This window comes from Glossina fuscipes, unplaced genomic scaffold (genome assembly GCF_014805625.2).
Source record: "Glossina fuscipes isolate IAEA_lab_2018 unplaced genomic scaffold, Yale_Gfus_2 148, whole genome shotgun sequence".
Lineage (NCBI taxonomy): Eukaryota > Metazoa > Arthropoda > Insecta > Diptera > Glossinidae > Glossina > Glossina fuscipes.
The window spans coordinates 313590-338778 of NW_023998491.1; the positions used below are offsets into that span (position 1 = coordinate 313590).

General features: G+C 33.8%; 1 protein-coding gene across 1 annotated transcript in view; it reads right to left on the minus strand.

Moving 5' to 3' along the window:
* Positions 1–2491: 2491 nt before the first annotated feature.
* Positions 2492–25189, minus strand: part of LOC119641421 (feline leukemia virus subgroup C receptor-related protein 2) — a 28025-nt gene continuing 5327 nt past the window's right edge. Inside the window, exons 6-10 of the mRNA XM_038040111.1 lie at positions 6643–6784; positions 6212–6408; positions 5964–6088; positions 3362–3472; positions 2492–2996 (exon numbers count right to left, since the gene is read on the minus strand). Coding sequence (XP_037896039.1) covers positions 2714–2996; positions 3362–3472; positions 5964–6088; positions 6212–6408; positions 6643–6784 — 858 coding nt within the window. The 3' untranslated portion in view covers positions 2492–2713. The remainder of the gene's footprint in view (positions 2997–3361; positions 3473–5963; positions 6089–6211; positions 6409–6642; positions 6785–25189) is intronic.

Consider the following 25189-nt stretch of genomic DNA (forward strand, 5'->3'; position numbering starts at 1 on the left):
TTAAAAGTTGTAAGGAAATCGTAGTCGGTCGCGGCCGAATCTTTCATATGCTATAACATTGTTTGGGTGTGGTTGATTTATTCTATTTTCGTAGAATAATTTTGTCGAGATTTATATAGTATACCTGTGGTAAAGCAAAAAATACACGGAAAGCAATGGTATTCTCAGTTTTGGCTGTATAGACATGTGAGCGTGATAGGCGCGCACTTTGTCTTGGTTGCGGCAATTTGAATTTTATTTGAAAATTTTTAGACGATATTTTCATTTTTGCAAACAAGAGATAGCCTATCACAGGCAAAACATAATAGGACAGACGGACAGATGGACATACAAACTTGAGTGTATTCCGAATTTGTACCTGGCCAAGAGTTTATAAACTTTGTGCAGTTTTTGAAGCTGGCTTCCGCGCATTAGAATGGTATTGGTCAATATTTTACATTTTCGTACATGTAACCTACAGAATATCCGTTCAAATCTTTATAGATCTGCCGTAGTTTAAAAGTCATGAGCAAAAAACGAATTCTTTATTTCTCTTTTAAAGCATACATGTTCTCAGTTCATGTGGTACTCTAGGCGTTTGGCCTTTGGCCGATTTGACCCATTTTTGTTCGATGATAATGATATAAAAACGAGCCCTCAAGTTTTATTTGGTTGACGTTACTCGATTGGCTCGATGGGCTTTACATTCATTGTATTTGAAACGAAATGTAGGCGATATCATCAATGTGCATATAACAGAATACCGCTATCGACTACCATCAACCCAATTCAACAAGACTTCGTTAACAAGAACCATTAATCCGATTTATGCTTGATAACGAGAATCGTAAGCCGACTCCAGTTTCATGCGCTACAGACTTTAGAACATTTCAAGGCGACATACCGCAACTAATGCTAAATGGATTAATGATTGGAGCCTTCATGTCCGTTAATAGGGTTCAAAGCCTTGACGAACATTTGATCGATATTTCGCCCACAATATAACTGCAATATATAAGATTCAAAATGATGATCTTTTTCTTTTTTTTAATTTTAAAAAATATCATTTTTAAGGAAAGACATTTTATTTTTTGGAATTTCGTCATACTTTTTATAAATATGTTCCCTTTCCTTTTTTTTATACTCGGTACAGTGAGTCATCTGTTGTTGATATATTCGCTCTTTTTGTCTTTTCGTTTCTTTCTCCTAAACATGGAATAAAAAAACAAATTTCTTTGGTAAAAAATTTCTGCGAGAAATCGTTCACTTTTGTATTGATATCGTAGAAAAAGCAAAGCTAAAGGTTAGTAAATGTGACTGCTTAGAGACGGTGTTTCGGCATGGACAATGAGTACGGGTTTAAAATTGTCTCATGATCATTTTGATTTTGGACAGACTTTTCTGAAATTTAATTAATGCAAATATCCATACTTTGGTATCAAAATCGAAACACTGTTCTGGAACATGGAAACTATTCAGACAGTTGACGGATCCTATTTGCGAACAACGGCAACAGTTCTATAAGCAATTTGTGACCCAAGACCTTATTAACCGGTTAACCGTGTATACGTGCTATAATGTTATGTACCGTCCATCCGTCCGGTTCGGATGTCTTCATAAAATTTTATGATTATGAATTTGTAGTTGCCACTTTGTCAATTTCATATTACATATACCTTGCGTACAACGAGTATACTCGTGCGAAGCAAATGAAATGCACGTTTTTTGGTTAATAAGCAAATATCGTGTAGATGCCAGATGTTCATGTGCTTTCATTTCATTGGCAATTATGCATTTTATGATCTAATAATTTTGTAAATATATATCAACTGTACTCGAATTTTAATTTTAACTTGTTTTGTTTTTGGTGTTTGTGTTTTCTTTACCTTTTTTTTGTTTGTTTGTTTGTTTTTTTGTTTTTTTTTTTTTTTTTTGGCTGGTGTGTATATCGGTTTGGCAGTGTGTGTAAACCTACAAAATTGACGTTTTTTGTTTTTTTTTTTTTTTTTTTGAGAGTTAGTAAAAGCTTGTGGATTTCATTTCTTTAACAAGTGCCGCTAATAGACAGATCTAAGGTGCGTTCCAGGAATAAACGTAACGAAAAACATATAAAATAATTTACATAAAATTATATGTGTTTGTGTGCTTTAACAACCTTTTGTTTTTTTTGTTATATTTTTAATTCCGTTAAAAGCAAAGAGTAAAATAAATTATATAATTAAATGAAGATTTATACGTGAAATTTGTGGAAACATTGCAGGTACCTTAACAACAACTGGGAATGTGTGCATAAGATTACTAAAAATTTATCTTAATTCACTTAATTCACTTAAATATAAGCGTTAAAGTTTAAAATGTTTCGTTTCCTGTTTTTGTGGCTTCGTTTTACACAATTAAAGCTTAAAAATTAAAATATATTTTAAAAATTATCTCTTTACACTTAATAATAACAATAATAAATATATATATATATATATATATATATATATATATGTAAAAAAAAAAATTTAAATAAAAAATAAAAAAAAATTATTTGGCGATATTACGATTTTGTTTAATTAACACAATATCCTTCCTTGATCCGATATCCGCATAAGCGAGCATGTAAGAATTGAAAACCTCAAACTTTTCGAAATCTGAATTCTTTCTCTTCTTCTTTTTCTTCTTCTTTTTCTTATCCGTCTTTTTTCATCATCATGTGTTATTGTGTTATTTAAACAAAATCTTCTTTAACCTATGGATTTTGTTGTTTATCATTGATTTGGGCATTTTGGCGACGCAAATCGGAACTAATAAAAGCAGTGATAATAGTGCCAGCAATCAGCATAATAGCCATAGTGACATTGGCCACCACATCGCTGAAATCGCTAAGCAACCACGAATACATTGATGTGAAAATAATACCGAAAACTTGTGAGGACGCATTCAATAGACCGGAAGATGTACCTTCCGGTTCGGGGAATGTTAATTCGGCAGCAAATTCAAAGCCCACTGGCAAATAGCCCGTCATAAAGAAGCTGCAATAAATGTTAACGATAATAACAATATAACAACAAGAATGGTAATAACAATAACAAAAAAAAAAAAAAAGAAACAAATCTGTTTGTTTAGACGAAAAAAAAAAAAAAACACTTCTTGTGGCACTCATGCACGCAGACAGGCCAGCATTCATACAAAGTAAGTTTTGTTTGTTTGCGTTTTTTTTTTTTTTTTGAAAAGTAGTCAAGAACTAAAGCACAACAATCAACAAATGTTCGCAATTGCAGAAATGATTGCATGAACCGGACTTATCGCTGATGCCACACGCACTCTCTCCATCCACACACACGCACGCATATTTAATCAAACCAAAAAAAAAGAGGATAGGAAAAATAAAACTTACCCAAGCAATGATGCCGTTATATAAACTACTACAATACTTCCGGTATCCAGTGTAAAAGCGAATACCCACATGCCGACCATTGAAAAAGCATAAACTCCTAAAGTCGTTTCTCTGCGAACAGATTACAAAAACAAAAAGTAAAATGAAAAGTGCATTAAAGAGGAAGAATTCTCTTGTGTTTAAAGCGAGAAATAAGCAATTAGGCTTATGTGCTTTAAGTCTCTCTATGAGAATTCTAACAAGAATTTTAGTTACTTCTTAAAAAAAAAAATTTTTTTTTGAAAATTATTAAAAAAGAAAATATTATAGAAAATTAAAATAAAAAGAGAAATTTCTTAAAAATATTTTTACAGAATTTTCGCAATTTTCTAGAGATTTTTATGCAAAAGATTGACAAGCAAGAAAGTAAGCAAGCACTATACTGGATCAGGTGCTACCACCCCACCACCGTATAGCGGATCAGGTCCTATGCCACCGTAAAATTTATTCATATCATAGAAGGCGTGAACACAAGAATGAAAGACGGACGGATGGACAGACAAACTTAGATCAATTCAGAGAGTGATTCTGCGTCGATCGGTATAATAAAAAATTTCTCATGCCCCTTTTGGATGGGTGTTATATACATTCGCACAAACTTAATTTGCTCCCTTACTTAAACCCAAGTATATCGCACGTTTATCAATTTTTACGTATAGTCTTGTCATTCCCTATACATATTACGAGCTAACCGTAGTTTAAATTATATTTACGTATTCTTGTTTTAATATTGGTTAGCAGTTGTAGAGCCACAGTTGCCTGTGTTAATATTTGAAGAAAGTCAACTGACGTATTTCGAATGTAATCAATTAAACGATTGGCAACGTCAAATTGATTTTGAACTGAGGCATAGAGGTGAAGATTGCACATTATCTTCTTTGTGGATCGAACGGTCGTCGGAATAACATCACCGGAACGTTACAGTTACCCATAATCATCCATAGACAAATTACTCGTAGAAGAACTCACTAGGTTTAATTTCTTTAACTGACCGCCTGAAGAGACCGACAGTGATAGGCGATAGACCGAGATACATAAACTTCACATACATAAACCTCAATAGGATTCAGTCGTTTATTTTAAGCCGTGAGGCTACGGTAGAAGTCATACTTTCGCAAAATTCCAAGATAAGTTATTATATGAAGCATAATCATTAGATACTCCTCCGACACATATACATTATGGCGGATAGATGTTGAGTTAGGTGAAGGAAATGCTATGGGAAGAATATCAGTCTCTTTTTTTTAGTAAAGGTTTAATCGAGTATTAGAATTCTCTACTTATGCAAGCAACAACGTCTGGAAGAGCCGCTGAGTCATGGTCTGTTAACAGAATTAAATAACTTTTCCGAAAAGAAAAAATTTGAATCTTCACACTATGTACCACAAGTAATGTAGGGCAGCATATATATTCTTGATCAGCATTAAATTCTAAATCGATTTAACCATGTACGTCTGTCATCTGTATAATGTTTGTCGTCAACATTCTTCTGGCCGCAAAAATGAAGCTATCGACTTCACATTTCGCAGAAATATAGAAAGTTGTTGGGCGCGTTGGTATTGAAAATGGGACAAATCGGTGAGAGGACAAATCCACAGCACCACGTAAACTGAGAAGTCCTCCGTGTAAAACATTGATTTTTTGCTCACTGTTTATAAACTATAGCAGATAAATGTACAAAAATTTGAACACATGTTCCTCGACCGATACTGTACAAAAATGGAAAAAATTGGACCCTCCTACCCAATATCATAGTGCAACAAAATGTAAGTTTTTTTCCAATATCTTTACAAGGGACAAAAACCAAAAACCCTTTAAAGTATATTAATTGTTCGCCAATTTCAAATTTGGAATACCACTAACCATGTCCATCCATCCGTCTGTCCATCTGTATGGTTGCGCAATTGTGTAGTATTTGTGGTAAACATTCTCCCGTTAGCGAAAATGAGGTGGACCAAACTTTTCAAAGGACAGGCCTACAACCACGCCCACGCGCCTATGCGACAAAAACTTTTATTTTGAAAATAGAAAAGATCAGTCGCGCCCACTCCACATTGGAGGACATGAAGATTTAGTTATTTTACTTTTTTTGTTTTTTTGTAAGGTAACGTTGATGGGTATAAGAGGTTCGGTCAGGACCGAACTTAATTTTCTTGCTTGTTCACTTCTTTCGCAAACATAATTGTAATTTTTTAAGTTTCGATTAACTTTGTAAATAACAAAGCTTTCGCTCTCTCTCCCTCACTCTCTCTCTCTTTTAACTGTTTGAGAAGTCTTATCGAATTGTAAGGTCATAATAAGCTGCCTTTTACGGGGCAGTTGATCATCCCAAGCCATAGAGACGGCTGCTAACTTGGCTTAACTAACTGAAATTGTTGCCAAGGATTTGGAGTTAATAAGTCTAGGTTTGGTTATGCAAAACGATTTCAATCTGTGTTCTTAAGCATGGAATTACTGTCTGGAATTACTGGAACAACTGTCCTAAATTTGTTGATGATTATCTTTGTCTGTTCGCATCAAATAATATTTAAATTATTGTTCGATTTGATTTTTATTCACTTACTTGAATTTATGACTTTTATCAAGAATGATACCCGATACCACGGAGCCTAACATTCCCGATAAAACAATGGATAAACCAATACGACCTGTATCGATTTCATGGCCAGGATAATATTTAAGAACCACCTGAAAAAGGAAAGGAATACATGCTTACGATTAATTGAAAGGCATAACAATATTAGTGGATAAGATCCTGCTGTCAGATTAGTAAGATTAGATTAAGAAGAAAGAAAATTGTACAGTAATTACCGGATTAAGTAAAGTTGATATGGCGTAGAAGACACCGACATTCATACCGTACGAGATCAATAGTAATATATAATTAACGTTAGTTATTAGATTCTTAAGCGATTGCATAAAAGTAATTTGATTTTCTGCCTCCTCCGAACCAGGACCAGCAACTTTTTGTGCAGCCGAGGGTGGTGTAGGTGGTTTGGCTTGGAAAACTGTCGTATAAGGCGAAGCAAGCAAGCAAAAAAAAAATAAAAATAAATAAATAAACAACAACAAAAAAACAAGAGAAAAAAAAAATTCCATTGCAAGTGTTAGTAGATTTTTTTTCGAAAAATAACAAAACACTTTTAATTGTCCGTTAGTCATGCATGTTTATGTATGGTAGATACGTATGTGCCGTTTGCTCGTGTGTTCGTAAGCAATTTTTTACATTTTTTTTTACTTACACAGCACTATCAAGATGAATAGGACTGTAGTTAAACCCGCAACATAGTTGAACATCCATTGTAAATCATTTCCGATAACATTGAGATCGTCAGAGTTGGCCACCAGCATAGGCGGCAAAACGAAACCGATGGCTATACCCAGCTGTAAATAAAATTGAAAGAAAATAAAAGAGAAATGTTAAAAAAAAAAACAAAAATAAAAATAAAAATAAAGAAAAAAACAAACGTTTTTTATGGTTACTTCACTTGGATAGAATATCGCTTTGAAAAAATACTTTATATGACCGTGAACGTAAATTTTTCTCTTTTTTTTTTTTTTTTACTTTCTTTGGTGGGTGTAAACGTGTATGGCATTTAATAGTCGTCGTATCACTTTACGCACTCTCTGCGAAATTTATTTATTGAGCTATAAACAAATGAAATTTTTATCCTTTACTAAATTGTTAACTGGGCAATGCCTTCCTATATGTGTGACATTTTCTTTTGCACGTCATATACATTGACGGACGTTACAGCGTGAAAATCGTGACACAAGTGATATATGGATAGTCGATGAATGAAGTACGAAAGAGACGACGAAACAACGTATGATTTTTATTAAGTATTTTGGCTATGGATTAAAGAACCGAAAACTTTTGCATATTTAAAGTAACATATTTCACTTGTGACTTTAGTCCGTGGAGAGGCTATATGAAACATAAAGGACAGGCAAGAAATATTGAAAGTCAGAAAATTTTCTGTCATTCTACTCTTTAATGATTTTTGATAGACATAATGCTGTGTTCAAAAAGTATGACCAATCAATTTTTTTTCTTTTTTAAATCTATTTCGTCGCCGTCAAAGTAATCCTTAAATTTGCGTAAAGGTTTGGCCCGGCGGAAGGAACATCACGATAATCGAAGAAAACTGTTTTAAGTGACTTTGGCGAGGTTTTTTCGGTCTTGGCTCACCATTTGCACGATATTCACTCGATTGATCTATTGGTTTCGGGTTTTATGCATAGATCTAAGTCTAATCTCCCGTAATAATGCCTTTCATGACCCATTGATAGTCAGAAATGATCTCCTCGCAAACATTGAAAAAATCGGGAAAAAAATAGTTTTTGAGTCATGCGAAACTAAGCGCAGGGAAAATGCTAATGACGTTTATGACGTAACATTTGACACTGATGTCTGTCCCAGTGCTTTTTATTTATTTTACAAAAATATATATCTGATATTCGATAAACCCGGGCAATTTATCTCGAATATTGGTCTTACTATTTGATCACATTACTGCATATTTTTTTTAATCCAGAATGTTTTGAAATGGATTCTTCTTATTGACTTTTTCATTCTGGACGAAGAGGTTTTCCTTATTAATATGTTTAATAAAAAATTTGAAAACATTTAGAAATTCCCCCAACTTCTCAACAACTTATCATTACTTCTATTTGCATTTACTGGTTTCCCATTATCATCTTTAATTGAGACGTCTTGATGTCCGCAATCAAAAACCTATGCAAATAACTAGGCTGCTAGCGTTTGTGCACTCAGCAGTATTTCTGCTTACACTTACAAGGCATTTGTCACTATTCTTCTAATTGTCTTACATATACTCAAGCTATACCATTAGTTAGTTAGCCAGTCATCCTTAACGGTTGGTGAACTAATTTTACTTACAAGACGTAGCTTTTTCTTTCTTTTCGGAAACATCTTATTATGTTTAACGTTAATTAAAGATTTATTTTGCGATGTTTTTTTTTATGTATTGGAGAGACATAAATACCCTTATATAGATAACAATTATGAGCATAAATAAATGGAAACAAGTGAAGACATTATAGTAGGACAGGGCCCGACATTTAATACCGTACACCATTTCGCTTAATTATGCATATAAATACTTTTGGAAACAACTAAAAACATAATAGTTGGGCTAGGCCGATCCTTTAACCCTACCCAATATTGTTTAATACAATTTGTCTTAATTATAAAACACAAAAATTATATCTTGTGTCTATATAAAGGCACATTTTTCGTGTGCGTATTTATGATGAAGCGGGTTCAAAACGCAACCCAATGTAATACAAGTTTAATCCTTAGGGCAGGATCTAAAAATAGGTGTAGATGGTTCAAATTTTCTAGAATTAATTTTTGTATGAAATTACTATTACGGGTCGATTTCCATCACGATATATTAAAACTGAGACTTTTGTGCTCTGCAAAGCTTTAACTTTCGTGAAACTCCTTATTAGGTTGGGATGCAAAAAATAAGCCAGGATGGTCCAAATTTGGCACAGTTAATTTTTTTAAGTTAAATTACTGTAGTTGTCTTATGAATTTCAGTTTTCATCACATGAAAGCGGGTTCAAAAATTACCCCAGCCGGCCCAAAGTTTTCATACCAATTTAGAATGCCGAATACTTAGCCACTTTTGCTGAGAGATTTTGAAAATTGCAACTTTTTCCACAACTTCTCAGAAAGGGCGTTATATGAACAATGGTCGATTCGAACCATTTTCAATAGCATTCCTCGATGGGTCAAAGCATATCATTCTAGGAAATATCATCAAAATATTTCAAAAATGTCGACCTGTAGCTTGAACACAAATTTACATGGACAGGAGACAGATGAACAGACAAGCTTAGATCAATTCGGATTACGATTTTCTATCGATTGGTATAACGAAAGATGAGTCTATCTTAAGCTCTTCAACATGTTACATATGTTCGTGCTAATTTAATGCATCCTGTACGACAAAGGGTGTCGGGTATAATAAATTACTGTGTGAGAAGTGGCCGAAAAAGTGGTTTGATCCGAATCATTTTCACTAGTTTAAGATAACCTTAAAAAAAAAAAAAAATGAAACTTTGATTTTCTGTTATATTGAATGGGCGTGGTCGATTTTTTTTTTGAGGATTGACATATATTAATAACTGACGAGCAAAAAAAAAACCCTCCTTTCTGCGTTTAAAAGCAGAGGTTCTCTGCTTTTGTGTACAGTGTACCGTGGGTATGACTTTTGCCCGATTTGGCTCAATTTTCATATCAACCTTGACAAAGGAACTTCTAACGCTTTTGTCAAGTTTGAGACTGATCCCAGAAATTAAGCGGACGGACGGATGAAACCGCTTAAATGAATTCAAAATTTCATGCTGACCAAGACCCTACGTTGTAGGATCTCTGAAACTTTCTTTTTGAGGTTGTAAACGATTTGATAAATTAAATATACCATCATCTTGCGATAGTGGATATACAAATAAATTGAAAGATAAAATGTAAATAAAAAACTTACATTAACATAAATAAATAAAGAAAAAAAAAACAAAAAAATAGTGAGTAAAACCATTTAAGAGAATCTTCCTCTTAAAATATGCTTATTGGGTGGTGATCGACTAACAGCGCGGCATGGAGTTTCAAAGCAAGGATGAATAACATGAACGAAAAACTGATACTAATGAGACGTTGGTGAAGAATACCTTTTTCGCCTGATGTGATGGTTTCATACGGAAAACCTCATTCTTAGCCTGCCAAAAAGCTATCTTGACCCTTTATGTCTAAAGATTTCCTGTAGCAGACCTAGCTTTATATTAGTAAGCTCCTCCATCTTCGAAAGATAAAAAAAAGGCGTACTTTCTCTGATTTTTTTATACACATCGCCGAAGGATCAGGTATGCTCCTCCATCTTCGAAAGATAAAAAAAGCACACCTTCTCCGATTTTTTTATACCCATCACTGAACGACCCGATATACTCATTCATAATAACCTAAAGGAAGCTTCAGAGACCGTATATTCGTGATCAGCGTGAAATTCTGAATCGATTAAGCCATATCCGTCCATCTGTGTGGTGTGTATCGTTGACATTCTCCTGGTCTCCTGAACTTCAAATTTGTTAGAATAATTGGAAGTTTCTGCACACAGGTTGATATTGAAAATGGACCAAATTGATCAGCGAACAGAAAATATATAAACAATAGATATATTTTATCCCATTCACTTTTTTATGACCGTAAATAAAAGCATGGGGCGTTAAGGATTTGAATAGTGGTAAGCATACGAACTTCGACCCCACCTGAATATAGAAGAAAGCAAAAGAAATATTTCTTTCATAATTAGATAAGCAAGGCTTTATGGAAGATTTATTTAAAAATTCCGAAAACTCAGACCTTGAGGCGCGGCTTACGGACACGCTTTCAAAGAAAGTATCCGTGAGCATAGAAGGAAAATGATCGAAAAAATTATGGTTCGTGAAGAAAGCCGCTTGCAGTAAGCAATGTGGGCATTAGAGAAAACATTATGCTCATCGCATGTAGAGAAGGTAAGGGAAGCTAGCTATATCTGAAGTGCGAATGTTTGATGGGTTTTCTCACAGGAATGCTTATGAACTATGCCGTACTGGTACACTTTCACTTTCCGCTGGCGAGCAAAAGAGATAAAATGTAAGATTATTCAGCATGAGAGGATATCAGCGATGCCTGCATTGAATGAAAAAAGATAATTAAATCGATTTTCTTTTTTCAAAGGTGTGGAAACTCTGGTTAGCACATATTCGGTATATAGACTAAGCTTTGATGTTGTTTTACTTGTTGTTGTCTAGTTGAGTTTCACTTTTGAGTCTTTTAAATTTTAAATCCTTTGAACAAATTTTTATAATTGCTTGCGGTTAACACATAATACACATAAAACAACATGCGGCTTAATGATGACGACGATGATAACGACGATGAGGACGATTTTGTGTTTTCGTATTCCTTCTTTTTTCCCTTTTGTTTGTGTGTATATGTGTGTGCGTGTGATAACTTAAATTAAATGCATTGGATTTAAAAATGCGATGAAAGGAAACGGATGTGTTTATTGTTGTGTTGTTCTTTTTAAGGCGTAAACCGCAAAAGAAACAAAAATGTTTCTGCCCATGAAAACTTATACACACACTGCGTTGGGTATGCGTGTATGTATTGAAATTACTTCTTCTTCTTCTTCTTCTTCTTTTTTTTTTTTAAGCTATGGAGGCCAAAATACAGTCTTCAACCCCCAAACATAGCCGCAGATATGCGATTTAAGCTAAAAGAAATTAAGTAAGAAATTTTTTTTTACGCTTTAGAGGGAATTTCGTATGGTATGCAAGCCTAATAGTCGTACATTTAGTACTTTTTCCTCTCTTGTTACTATTTTTACGAAATAGTGATTTTTGCTATTTTCTGTGTAAAGAAGAGGATTTAAGCTTTTTGCTTCCTTAGCTCATTATGGAAATATTTGCTATAATATTTGTGGATCACGCCCCTTTTTCGCTTTCGATTTATTAAAAGACATTACGAATATTAAGGACAATTTTCACATTTCAAATTTCGTAATTCACCGGACAGATAGACGGACAAAATCAGCACGCCGTTTTACGTCATTCTATGAGATTCTAACAGACATTTCTGGAAGTTGTACAAATGACATGCTGCGATTAGTATATCTTTCAGGCTAAATATCTTTTAGCCTATTGGCTAAAAACATCAACATACATGGCACATAATACAACAAAAGATAACAATAAATGAATGGAGGAATAGTTAAGGAAGAGTTTTTTTTTTTCCATTTGGTATTTTCCCTTCAATAGCAACATAATATTGCTAACAAGACCGGAGGAAACGAAAAACGAACTAAAAGAAAAACTTTTTTCTTTTTTTTTTTTTTTTCTTTTTTTCTTATTAAAAAACATAAGAAACGATTTGTGAAAGAAGTGACTGGGGGGAAAGAGAGAAAAAGGATAAAAGGGTTAAGAGAGAAAGTTGATAGCGAATAGGTTATGGTTTGAACTGAATGCAGGTGCTCGCTAACTGCTTTCCTACTTTTTGCTTAGAAATTCAATGCATTCTCGTAAGATTTACATAGTATGTGTAAGATTTCGTAGGGTTTTCTTTGAGGTTGTTGGCCATAAGAAAAACTTTTTGGGACACAATCTTAGTATTTGCATTTATTGTAAACACATGGGTTCTTTTTTTCTTGCAATTTATCCAAGAAACACTGTCAAGACTGTAATAATAGGGATGGTTGTGAAGGCCTAAACAAAATTGTATGAAAATGTTTGCATGGCCGGGGATATTCGAAATACTTAGATGAACGTAATATACGTGATGAAAACGTTAATACAACTTTGGTTATAAAAAGAAAGTCTCTAGCAACTCGTGTTATAAAATAAATTTTCTTTTTTTATGCTGCGATTAAAGCTTAAAGTTATTGAAGTTTTTCATATCGAGCATTGAAGGATAAGCGCAAGTTAGATAAATACTTTTGTTTGTAACAATCAGAAATACGCTTCAGTTGCATAAGAAGTTCACCAGGGGTTTTTATTCCGTCCGTCCGTCCATCTATCTGTCTTTCTGGTACTTATCGTTAATTTGTTTGTGGAATGCTTACATCTGCACAATTTGAGCCGAGTAACTGAATTTATACTTTTAAGCTGCAATGACAACAAACACAATATCCGCGCCCTACGACTAAGAACAGAATTTGCAAGCAAACTATAAATTATAATGTCAAGCAATTGCTAATCTAAAGTTTAGAATAATCATCTATCGAGGTATAGGAAGAGTTGCAATCTGAATACGAGCAATTTCCCAATGGTCAGAAAGCTTTAATTTGTAATAAATATATCCTATGGGTCTTTAAGGAGTCAACAAAAAATCTGACAAACGAATATATTCGTACTCTGTAATTTGTATTCATTTGTAGGAGCCAGGTAGGGGATATCAAAGTTTCGTCTTAAGACAAATACAAGTTTTTTTTTTTTTGCTCTTTTCGATTACACATTATTGTTCTCTTTGGTACTATTACAGTAACTAGTAGCTTAGAGCTGTCTGTCATGGTAATCCCTTACCAAATTTACACTTTATGCTAATTATCTAAAACAAATGAAGTGGAATTCCTCGGTATATTAAGCTTGAAATTCTTTCTTGTATGGTTGGATGAAGAGATGAAACAACAACGAGTGAAGAGCTATTGTCTCTTTGGAGCACAATCTTGAATAATTAGTACTTAAGCTTGAAATTTAAATATTAAAAGTTTTGGATTTTTTTTTTTTTTTTTTTTGTTTGTGAAGATAATTTATAAGCCTTAAGTGTTGAGGTTAAAATTTAGATTGATATCTTCTATAGACTGTATATTGAATTGTCTGTGGACTGACAATCCTCACTTTTTGTGCAGTTGATATTGGTTCAGTGTTCCCATTGATTCTTGCAGTTTTGCCTTGAAAAAAAAGACGATGCGAAGTAAATTGCCCGAGTGTCTTAGGAACTTATGGCGAGAAAGCAAGTTCCGCTGAGGAAGTAAATGAGTGAGTGCTGCTTTTAGAAAATGATATCAAGTAGCAAACGTAGGAAATATGCGATTTCGCATATCTACGCACTAATGAGCTTTCTGTTACGTAAGCCAACTAAGGGGCATTGTGTATAACTTTTTTTTTAATGAGTTTTTATAACCTACATCCCCTTGTGGTAAAGGAGTTTATTAAGCTTGCGCGGATTTTATACAATGTTCGGGAGGATTTGAAATAGACCCACCTTTTATTATCGATCGACCGATTCAGATTCCCTTTCGGAACCACTTCCTAAATCGTTTTAATCTTATCTGTCCATCTACCCGCCGTCTTTTCTTGTGTTTAATTCACAGTCCTTTTATTTCACCGGCTGATCATTCTCTGTATCGGTTTAAAAATGTCTGTCTGTCCATCACTCCATGTATTCGTGTGGGCAGTTTACAGGCCACGATATTTGAATCCTTTTATTTTACAGACTGATCACTTTTTGAATTGACCTAAACTTGTCTGTCTGTCCATTTGTCCAGGTATTCGTGTGTGAAATTTACAGGTCCCAGTTCACCGTGGTTTCGACTAACGCTATACAGAATTAATCAGATCGAACCACTTTATTTTATAAAATCTTTCCAGGAGTAAATGTGTTAAGCAAATTGGTGTAGAGCCCTTGTCCACTATAAAGGTTTCACTTATGGATAATGTGATTAAAATGAATTGATTTTTTACAGTGGAACCGTGAAAACTACTGTGGCAGAAATTTGTTAGCAAATGACTTGGATTTTTCAATCCCTAGCTTTTCTTATGTCATTGTTAACTGAAGATAGATTGATGCAAGAAAGGAGTTTTCAGCTTGATTAAGGAAAGAGTGACATAAATTGAGATGTCTTCAATTGAAGCATCCTTCCAATTGCGTTCCCAGATGAAGAAGGATCGCCAGAACGAAAGACATTTCACCTTGATTAAGAAAGCAAACATTAGAGCATATTTGAAAAACTGAACAAGTATAACAGATTTTTTGGTCTAAGCGATTTTTGTTTCATTTTCTAGATAACTATTCTCACAAGGAAAAATCTTGAGTTCATGTTGAATAAGGAAAGCCCGGCACAAAGCATTTTTGTAATAATTTTTGAAAAGCTTGGCATGTGTTTTATGAAAGATTAGCGGAATTTAGAAAGATGTTGAAATAATAGTAGCATAGGAAATGTTGTTTGCATAATCGCGGCACGAAAACGTAAAAAGAATGTTTAATACAAAAAAAGAAACCAAAAAAATAAAATCAGTATTTTGGCATTTTTCCTTTTTTTAGCACTTAATCCGGCACTGGATTACCTATTTATGTAAATTGTTTGCAATCTTCTAGAAAAACAACATTTTTTGCTTTTCCATAGTTGTCGCAAAAATTTAAAAATTATTCAAATTCAAAAAATGTTCAGGCTGCACAATGGTTAATACACTTCCCAACATACAATGAATTTTTATAATAGACCGAGAGAATGAATGAAATGATGTTGACGACAGTTGGTTGCTGCTGTTGCCAACTAATGTTAACAATCTCTAACTTTTACGAGTGCCTGACAAATAAACTATGCATTCACGCTATTCATGCTATTTGTTTTCATTCTATATAAATGTGTTTGCTTCTATGTATCTTTTGTAGTAGTAGCAGTAGCAGTAGTAGTAGTAGTAGTAGTAGTAGTAGCAGTATTAGTAGCGGTGGTAAAGGAAGAGTTATTGTCTCTTAATGTCAAGTAGAGTTTTTATAAAATTTCACCTATTATATGCTTAGATAACTTGTTATTATTCTTTTTAAACGCATACACATGAACATGAAGAAGAGTAAACATTTAAATAAAAATTTATTAAGCTATTTATAGCTTAATATAACGTATATGTATATATTTGTGTTGTATGCATTCATAATACATGGACGTGTACTAGCTACTCAACAGGAGGTTAAGTGTTTGTAAATCATTAGAAATAAAATGATGTCAACGTTAGGTTAACTTAAGCAATAAGAGAATGTATGCTTGACAAGGGGGAGTGGGAGAGACAGTGAGAGAGAGAGAGAGGAGAGGTATACGGCACGGAAATCCAAGAAATGTGTAGTTTTCATACGAAAACGGAATAAGAGGGATAGAGGGACGTTGCTTAGCACGACAAACAATCTTCTTTCCCTTGTTTCTTTTTCTTCATTTATTCCCTTTGATAACAGAATTATCCTGCAAGTGACATAATTTTTTTATATACTTATATATAATTTAAATTATTTACCGCTATTTTGCACATTTCCTGCACATAATCAAATCAACGACGCATTTATGCTAAAATTTATGCAGTTACACGTAAGAGAATATTGCGGTAAGCATGTGTGTGTGGGCTTACGAGTGTGGCTGACATCATAGGTTTTATTTATTTATTTATTTTTTTTTTTTGCTAAAACGTTGAAAATTTCTTTTATCCATGAAAGAAAAAAACCGCATCCTATTACTAAGTTGCAATCAACACATAAAGAGAGAAAGAGATAGAGAGAGAGAGAGAGAGAGAGAGAGAGAGAGAGAGGAATAGAGACGCACACATCCTTACAGTGGTTTATATTTCAATTTAAAATCAAAATATTTCACTGCTTGTATACGACTTGCGTTTGTTTGTTTTTTTTCTTTTCCTTTTTTAATCTTTATTAGTGCACATGTCAGTGTATGTTGGATACAAAAAATTTTCTTTTTTTTTTTTCATATATGTCATACAAGTCTTGGCTGCAGCCAAACAATCTATAGAAAAACAAAAATATATAGAAAAGTTCTTGCTTCTTGTCCTACGTGACCTTGCACATGTTTCAATGCCTTTAATGATGATGATTCGATGGGACACAGGGAGAGACAGAGAGACGGAGAGAGAGAGAGAGAGAGAGAGAGATAAACTTTGATGGATGGAGAAAGTGTTGCTATGTAAGAAAATGAGTAAATAAGCGTTTTTGCTTTTCTCACTTGTTTTTGTTTTATTTTTTAATAATTTTCTTTTTTATTTACATGAAATATGATCCTTCTCTTCTTCTTCTTCTTCTTCTCTTTGCTTTTCTATCCATGACCGAAGGGTAAGGGTGTATTCATTTCCTTGAAACGTTTGCAACGCCCAGGAGCAAGCTTCAGTAAATCCACAAAAAATATATTCTTCATTCTTGATCAGTATCAAATTCTAAATCGGTTTAAAGCCTGTCTGTCTGTCGGTTTCTGTGTCCATCCGTCTGTATAATGCTTTTTGTAAACATTGTTGTCACAAAAATGTCTTGTCTTGACACAAAAATGAATCTCTTGCACCCACGTTGATATTGAAATTGGGTCAAAACGGTCGATGGACTCGCCTACAACGTCACGTGAACTGAGAACACCTCTGTTTATCAAAAGGAATAAGAAATTGGTTTTTTGCTCATTACTCATCCGCCATAGCAGATAAGTGTAGGAAAATTATAACAAATATTCTATAAACGATGCTGCGGTACCTGTACATAAATGAAAAAGTCGGCCGCGCCTATCCAATTTTATAATGCATCGGAATTACATTTTTTTTTCAATCCCTTGTAAGTCGGAGAGACAGGCTTGAAGAACTCCACAAATTATATAAATTGTCGGTCAATTTCAAATTTGGAATGCAGCTAAGCATGTCCATCTGCCCATCTACGCACCGTTGCAGCATCTATAATAAATATTCTTCCGTAAGGGGAAATCAAGAGATCGCCTCCACAATTTATATAAATTGTCGATCAATTTCAAATTTTTAATTCAGCTAAGCATGTCCATCCAAACATTCTTCTGTTAAGGAAAATGAAGATATCCCCTACAAATTTGCAAAAGAATTTAGAAATGACTTCTACTTGGTCTGTACAACCAATAGTCCGCACAACTTAGCTTTCCCTGTCACTTCCTTATAGTTACTCATAAATTGCAACAGATACACGAGGCAAATTTCTGCAAAATAAGGTAGCAGTGGTGGGTATAAAAGATTCGATCGCAATTGAATATAATTTTCTTACTTGTTTTTCTTGATGTTTACTCAACGACACAATGCCGTTGCGTGAATAAGTGCACTAATATTCGTTCGTTGTGCTTTTATTTATCTACCTCATCGATATCGATTTGAATTTTTAAAATTATAATATTTTTTTTATTTTGTTTTACACTTACTTAGCTGTTTGTAAGTCTACAACTTGACCTTGACTGAAATTGCCATAATTTTCACGCTGTCTCCCTTATTAACCTTGAATTGATTGTAAGATGCATTGAATTTTAAATGAGATGAATGCTCTCAGTTGAAAAGTAATTAGAGAGAAAAAGTGCTTAAAAAGAAAATTGTCTAACATTTTGAATTTACTGCGGTTGTCTTTCAAAAATTAAAAAAAAAAAAAAAATTTTTTTTTTTTTGTATATAAAAAACTATTGAGAAATGCTTGTAATACAATCATTTCTTTCTCACAGGACAAAAGATTAATTAAGACACAAATCTCTTTCTTTATCACTTAAGGCTGTGATAAGTAATTAGTGTAACGAAATGAAATGAGCTCAGCATGGAATCGAACAGTCGAAAAAGACAAAACAATTTGTTATAGATTTGCTGGCGCAAAAACAAGCCTGGCAAGAGCAAGCCTGCAAATCTTCATAAAATTAACTAACTGTTGCCTTTGTTGTTAACTTCAACTACTTTCGTGAAGCGAACGCACTAAAGACTGTGATGAATTCAACACAAAACGGAATGACGAATGGATGGTACAAGCATGCTTAAATCGCTTAATCAAACGATTCTCAATCAATTAAGAAAGGGTTGAGGATATGTTAAATATTTCTGCATATATTCATATAAACTTAAGGGATCGTTACAACGAATGGAGATGCCTTTGCAATCCTTAAAAATTTAGATGCAGGAATTGAATGTCAATACGCATTAACGACGTGCAAATTAACGAAATATAGGCAAGGTATAAATGGCTGGAAAAGAAGTCAGTTAAGAGGACAAAAACCGGAGACCTTTAGTTTTCTGTTTCAGAAAACTCCTTTAAATTGAAGGCAGGAATATCGACGAAGAGATACAGGAGCCGATATCCGTTAATTATCAGCAGAATAAAACGTACATCACTTTTTCACAGAAACCAGTGTTTATACGTTAACATGGATCTGCAGCACATTTTCATTGTCAAGACCTTTATGTAACGGGACAGCTTTAAAAGCCTTTGTAAATTATCGAATATCGACAAAATGTAGCCAAGTGTCGTTGCTTTCCTGTCGTTCAGCACTCGCCATGATCGAGTTCTAATTCAAATATTTTTTCAGGTTTGTGGTGACATCGGTAACGTCAGGTGTACTGAAATGATTGCTTCTAAATTGATTCGAATTAGGGTGAAAATGCGTAACTTGTCCAGCGGCCAGATCCTCGTTATCGTTTGAATGCGGACATAGCTGAACGTTTTCAGATAACCGGATGTGTGTTCTTAACGCTCTTAGTGAGTACTAATAGTGCAGGAATGTTACCGTTAATCCGAATCATCTCACTTGTAAAAGACATTGTGCAACAAGCCCAAAGGTCCTAAAGGAATCACCATGGCTATCGCTACAGTACGAGTGACCCTTTAAAAACCTTACAGAAGAGAAGGAGAGTAGGAATTTGCAGTTACAATAGGTGAGTGAACACTTGCCAGCGGAGGTCTCCTTAGTTGAGCTCCGCTAACCAACTTGTAATGAAGCAGAGTAATCGTTGGCAGTAGATCGTTTTAGTTGCCTTTCAATGGATGTTTTACTCTTTCTCTCTCTATCGGATTCCCTTTCTCTCTGTTTCTCCTCCCGCCCTTTCTCTGTTCCTCTCTCTCTCTCTCACTCTCTCTCTCTCTCTCTCTCTCTCTCTCTCTCTCTATTTCTATGAGCAATAAGATATTGCAACATTACTACACCAAATAAATGAGAAAATTAAAGTTTGGCGATGCCGATGGCTAAATCACCTACACCTGTACTTCGCTTAATATAATATTCTGCCTTTTTTAGTCAGAAAGTACCAAAAATATTTATATCTCTTTATTAGGTAAATGGGAACGAGCTTAAATTCTGAAACGACGTGGCTCAAATTTGATAAAATTCCCTTTTTTGCCAAGCACGTACTGCTATTCACCTATTTTCGTCATAAGATATCAAAGTTTAGTCTTACTTTCCAAACGGTCTTATATGGGGCTCTGAATAGTGGGCTTACGTGATCCAAAAACCACAAACAGATTAAGATGGACCAACTTCTGTCATTAAATTCCAAAAATTCGACCATGTCGTCGCGTAAAGGCTTATCTTTTATAAGAACGTTTATACGGGAGGCAGCTGAAAAGACTGCCCAATCCGATCGAAATATTACGCATTCGTCTTGTAGGCTGAAATATTAAAAATCATACTTCAATTTCACTAGAATTTAGAAAATTTTCTTGAATGACAGAGAAGCGAGCGAATACACGTCAGCCTAGCAAATCTTGTGCAAAAATTTTCGAAAATTGTGCTCCGTAAGTTGAACATAGGAATACAGAGATAAAGAAAGAGACCGACAGAAAAGCTTAAACGCATTCAGAAAATAGTTTTGAAGGTGGATCTGTCGTAATTCTTTCCTAATGCTAATGTACGAACGCAGGTACATATTTACGACTGTAGGGTATAAAAACATTCATACGTAGGCGAGAATAAAGAAAAATAAGTTTTTTATAAGAACTTCTTTTGCAAGAATCGTTACCGAGGCCAATGTGGCTTAGCTTTAAACCGAGTGTGCGTCCTTTGAAAACCAGTCGATGGCATTAAAATTATACTTGAGAAATTGCTTTACTCTGCTTATTCGCAATATTGAAATTTTCGTAGCTGTCGAGAGTAATCGCTTGTGCGTAACTTAAGTACGCGACGCATAACAGATTCAATTTTACACTCACTAGCACATCTGCTTTTTATTTCACCTGCCTATTTCGAGGTTATTTTTTTTTTACAAATGGAAACAGACTACTTTTGTATATAAGATTAAAAAAAAGTAAAATAGTAATAATTCAAGAAATTTAATTCATAAATGTTTTCAAAGTCAAAGGCAACCGGCATTGACAAAAAACCTTATTTGTATTGTCTCTGTTTGTGTCCGGATAAAAAGAAGCAAGTAATGTATATATATATATTTTATATATATTTTATTTTTATTTTTTGGGAAAACTTTTAACTTTATAAACTTTGAATTTTTCTGTGTGGTTGCCATGGTTTATTTTGAAAGGATTCCTGGTGTACCAGTGATTTTGGTTACTAGCTTTATTTTACAAACCTCTCCGTATTACCGACTGGATATTGTTACACAAAAAAAAAAAAAAATACGTTTTATATAAATGCTTTCGATAAATTCCGTACTTGATAGTATTTCACGCTGCGTTGTGCCAGAGGGAGAAGAGGAAAACCAAAAAGGAAAAGCTTTTAAATATCTCCCTTAATAGATGTGTCATGTTGCGGGTCTTGTGTTCTTTTCTTGTCGTATAAAATAGAAATTCATGTGTTTTTTTTTTTTCCAATTGAATAATTTCATTTTTTCTTTCTTCCTCTCTCTCTTTCTCTCTCTCTCTCTTTCATTTTTAACTGTTTAACAAACACTACTGCTAGGATATGCTAAGGAATTTTTTTCTTCTGATTCTGTATAAACGTTTTCCGTACATATATTTATATATATATATATATATTGTGGAACGTTCTTATCATGTTCTCGAAAAAAAGATTGCATTTTCATTCATCTCTCCAAATTTTTTTGAACTAAAATTTGTTGAACGGATGGGTCGTGTTCGGTCATACATTATGCATTCGTTTACGCTTTTGAATTTAAAAGCGTTTCTGCTCTTGTTACTATCATTATTATTATTATTATTATTATTTATTTGTTTGTTTACCACACAATGATTTTGGAGCAGAATTTATTCCTACTCACTCATTCTTTCTCTTTCGATAGTATTTTTTTATTTTTTATTTTTTTTATTATTTTTCTTTGAAATCGGTTTTGCGTGTTTATTCAATTGCAAGAGAGAAATTTTCAAACCCAATGGATGAATAGATTATTTTCTGTCGCATACGTAACTTATGCAAACATTTAATGACATTTAACACAGAAATTACATTTAGAATAAGCATTTAAGTGATATAGTTCGGCAATGACCGAATTCAAAATTTCAACTTTTTTTGCGTGTCACTTGAATATAAACAAATCCAGGTAAAATAAAAGTTCATTTCATCGTTTTAAACAAACAGGTGAACGTAACGTTAAATTCAGTTAATGGTTTAACAAAAATTAAGTAGAATAACCGCATATTTAACCTGCTCTCGTGTTTACTAGAAAGTAAGTGGAGCTGGTTATCGAAAATCATAAAAACTCGAAAAATTATGATAAGTTATTTGGTTATTGGCGATATCTATTCGATGATGAATTGTTACACTTGTTTTCAGAATTTATCGGTTCCCTTTTTGTACCTTATTCTCGGTCCTTGTTGTTTTTTACTGGTGCTTCATATAGTTGGGCCAATCTTTTTCATTCTCGTCATCATCTGTGCTTCATGTCTACCTCCTTTTTGTTTTGTTTTTTTTCCCCGAATCCATTTGTTATTGCTTCTTAATTTTCCTTTTCTTCCTTTCTATTTTTCTTTCGAGTTTTTTATCTACGTTTTTCTCGTCCCTTTCCTTCCTGTGCCATACCTTCCATTTTAATCTGTTCTTCTTTCTTCTGTCCAGCTCTATTTTGTTTCTTTCTTTTCTTTTTTCCTTTTCTTTTCTTTCCCTTTTGTGTTTTTTCTTTTCTTTACTTTTTCTTTCGTTTTTCTGCCTTATGTTTTCTTTTCTTGCTGTTTTGTCTTTTCTTTTGCTTCCCTTTCTTCTCTTCGCTCTTTTGTCTCTTCTTTCTTTCCATTCCTTGTCTAATATCTTCCTTTTCTCTTTTTCTTTTCTTTTCCTTTTTCTCTTTTTTTTCGCTTGTCTTTTCTCTTTTTTTCTTATGGCGTGTTTTATTTTTCTTTCTGCCCTTCTCTTATTTTATTTATTTATATGTTTGCTTTGTTCTTATTTTCCCTTCTTTTTTCTTTGTTTTTTAAATTGTTTTTCCTTCTCTTTCTTCCCTTTCCTTTTTTATCTTTCCCTTCTTTCCTTAACTTGTCTAAGCTCTTTCCTTTCTCGTCTTATCTTTTCTTTTCTCCTGTTTCCTTTCCTTTTCTTGTGTATTCATTTCTTTCTTTCCTTTTCCTTTTCTTTTTCTCTTTCTTTTATTTTCTTTTTTTTTCTTATCTTTGCTTTTTTCTCTTCTTCTCCATTTTTTCTTGTCTTGTTTCCTTTTATCCTACGTTGTGTTTTATTTTCTTTTCTACACTTCTCTTACTTTATTTGTTTATATCTTTTCTTTTTTTCCTTTGTTTTTTTAATTTCTGTCTCTTTTTATTTTCTTTCCATCTTGTCGTCTTCGATCACAATTCTATTTCCTTATTTTATATACTTTCCTTTCCTTTTCTCAGTTTTTATGATGTTCCGTTTTTCTTTTTTTCTTTCATACCAAATTTCTTCTTTTTTTTTGTTTGCTTGTGGCTATTTTTTCCTCTAATTCGATTTGAGCAATTAAATTCAACCCAAGCCAGACTTTAGTTTTTTATTGCATTTTTCATAAATTTATACTCAACAGACAGAGAGGTGAACATGATTGATTCGATTTGGTCTTGTAAACTAATTTAACGTATTCGATATATGATCCAGGTTTGTTTACGTATTTTGTTGTCGATGTAGCCCACTTGGCGAAACACAAATATGTTTTTTTGTTGATAACGAGAAAATTTCATACACTGTCGTGCAATAACTATTGCTTACTCGTTAAAAGTTGTTGGACAACGCGAGCTGCTACCCCGAACTTGAAAAATGCCTTCGAGATGGCTTGATAACGAGAACCATAAACCTACCCCGAAGTATTAGAAAAGAAATCGCCTACGTTCGAAGCTTTAATAGTTCGAAGGGATACATGGGTATAGGAAGTATATCAGAAACTTCAACTCACATTAATCTATTTTTATGTTGTCGAAGAAAAAAGGTCAATTAGAGGTCAATTATTATCAAACTAGGAAAGGAGAACGTGTTCTTACTCATTATACGAGAATAGAATTTGTAAGCTTTGTAGCCTACATTTAGGACCAATTCTTAGTAAATATTGTAGTAGTAGCAGTTTAATTGTCCAGCAGCATAGTTTCTCTTCGAAATTTCGTAAAATTTAATTCGAATATTTTCAATTCCGATTTAATGGACTAACTTAATATAATTTGCGATAATTCGTATTATTTGATTGAGGGACAAAAGACATATGTAAAATTCAATTGAATTGTTGCATAATTTGTTTAATTAATTACGTAATTATAAATATATCGCCACAAATATTAATTGCAGATATCAATAGTAAAGTGGTTTACATAACTGAACCATTGCTGGCAATAAATAAATAAATAAATAATATAATGAAACAAATATTTCTGTTTTTCTTTCGATTTTTAATTAACGATGCTTTTTGCAAAACAAAAAGTCCATAAAAAAAATATATTTTTATACTCTGCATGACTTGTGATACAAGTGGGCACATACTGTGCGGATGTATGCAACACCCAGAAAGCCTTGAGATAGACACTTTCTGGATCGATTTAAGATTGCCTATTCGTATCCATCCGTATACCCAATTGCCCGTCTGTCCGCCTGTCCCTCTATCTACCTGTCCATATAGAGGTCTGTCCGTTTACCCACTGGTCGTCTATCCACCTGTCGTCTATCCGCCTGTCCATCTACCCGGCTGCCCGTGTATCCGGCTGTCCATTTACCCATCTGTCCGTCCACCCAAGTGTCCATCTATCCGCCTGTGCGTCTACTCATCTGTCTGGCTAATCACCTGTCTGTATATCCGCCTGTCCATGTATCCACCTGTCCGTCTACCCAAGTGTCCATCTATCCGTCTGTGTGTCTACTCACCTGTCCGGCTATCCACCTGTCTGTATATCCGCCTGTCCATGCATCCACCTGTCCGTCTATCCACCTATCCGTCTATCCACCTGGCCATTTACCCGTCTGTCTCTCTTGTTTTTTGTGTTCAATCTACAAGTCGGAAATTTTTGAGATATTTAGATGAAATTTGTGCCATTGATATCTTTTGATGAAAGATCGAACGCTATTCAAAATGCTTTGAATCGGACCGCTTCCTATAAAGCGTCTGATTTTGATCAGTTTTTATATG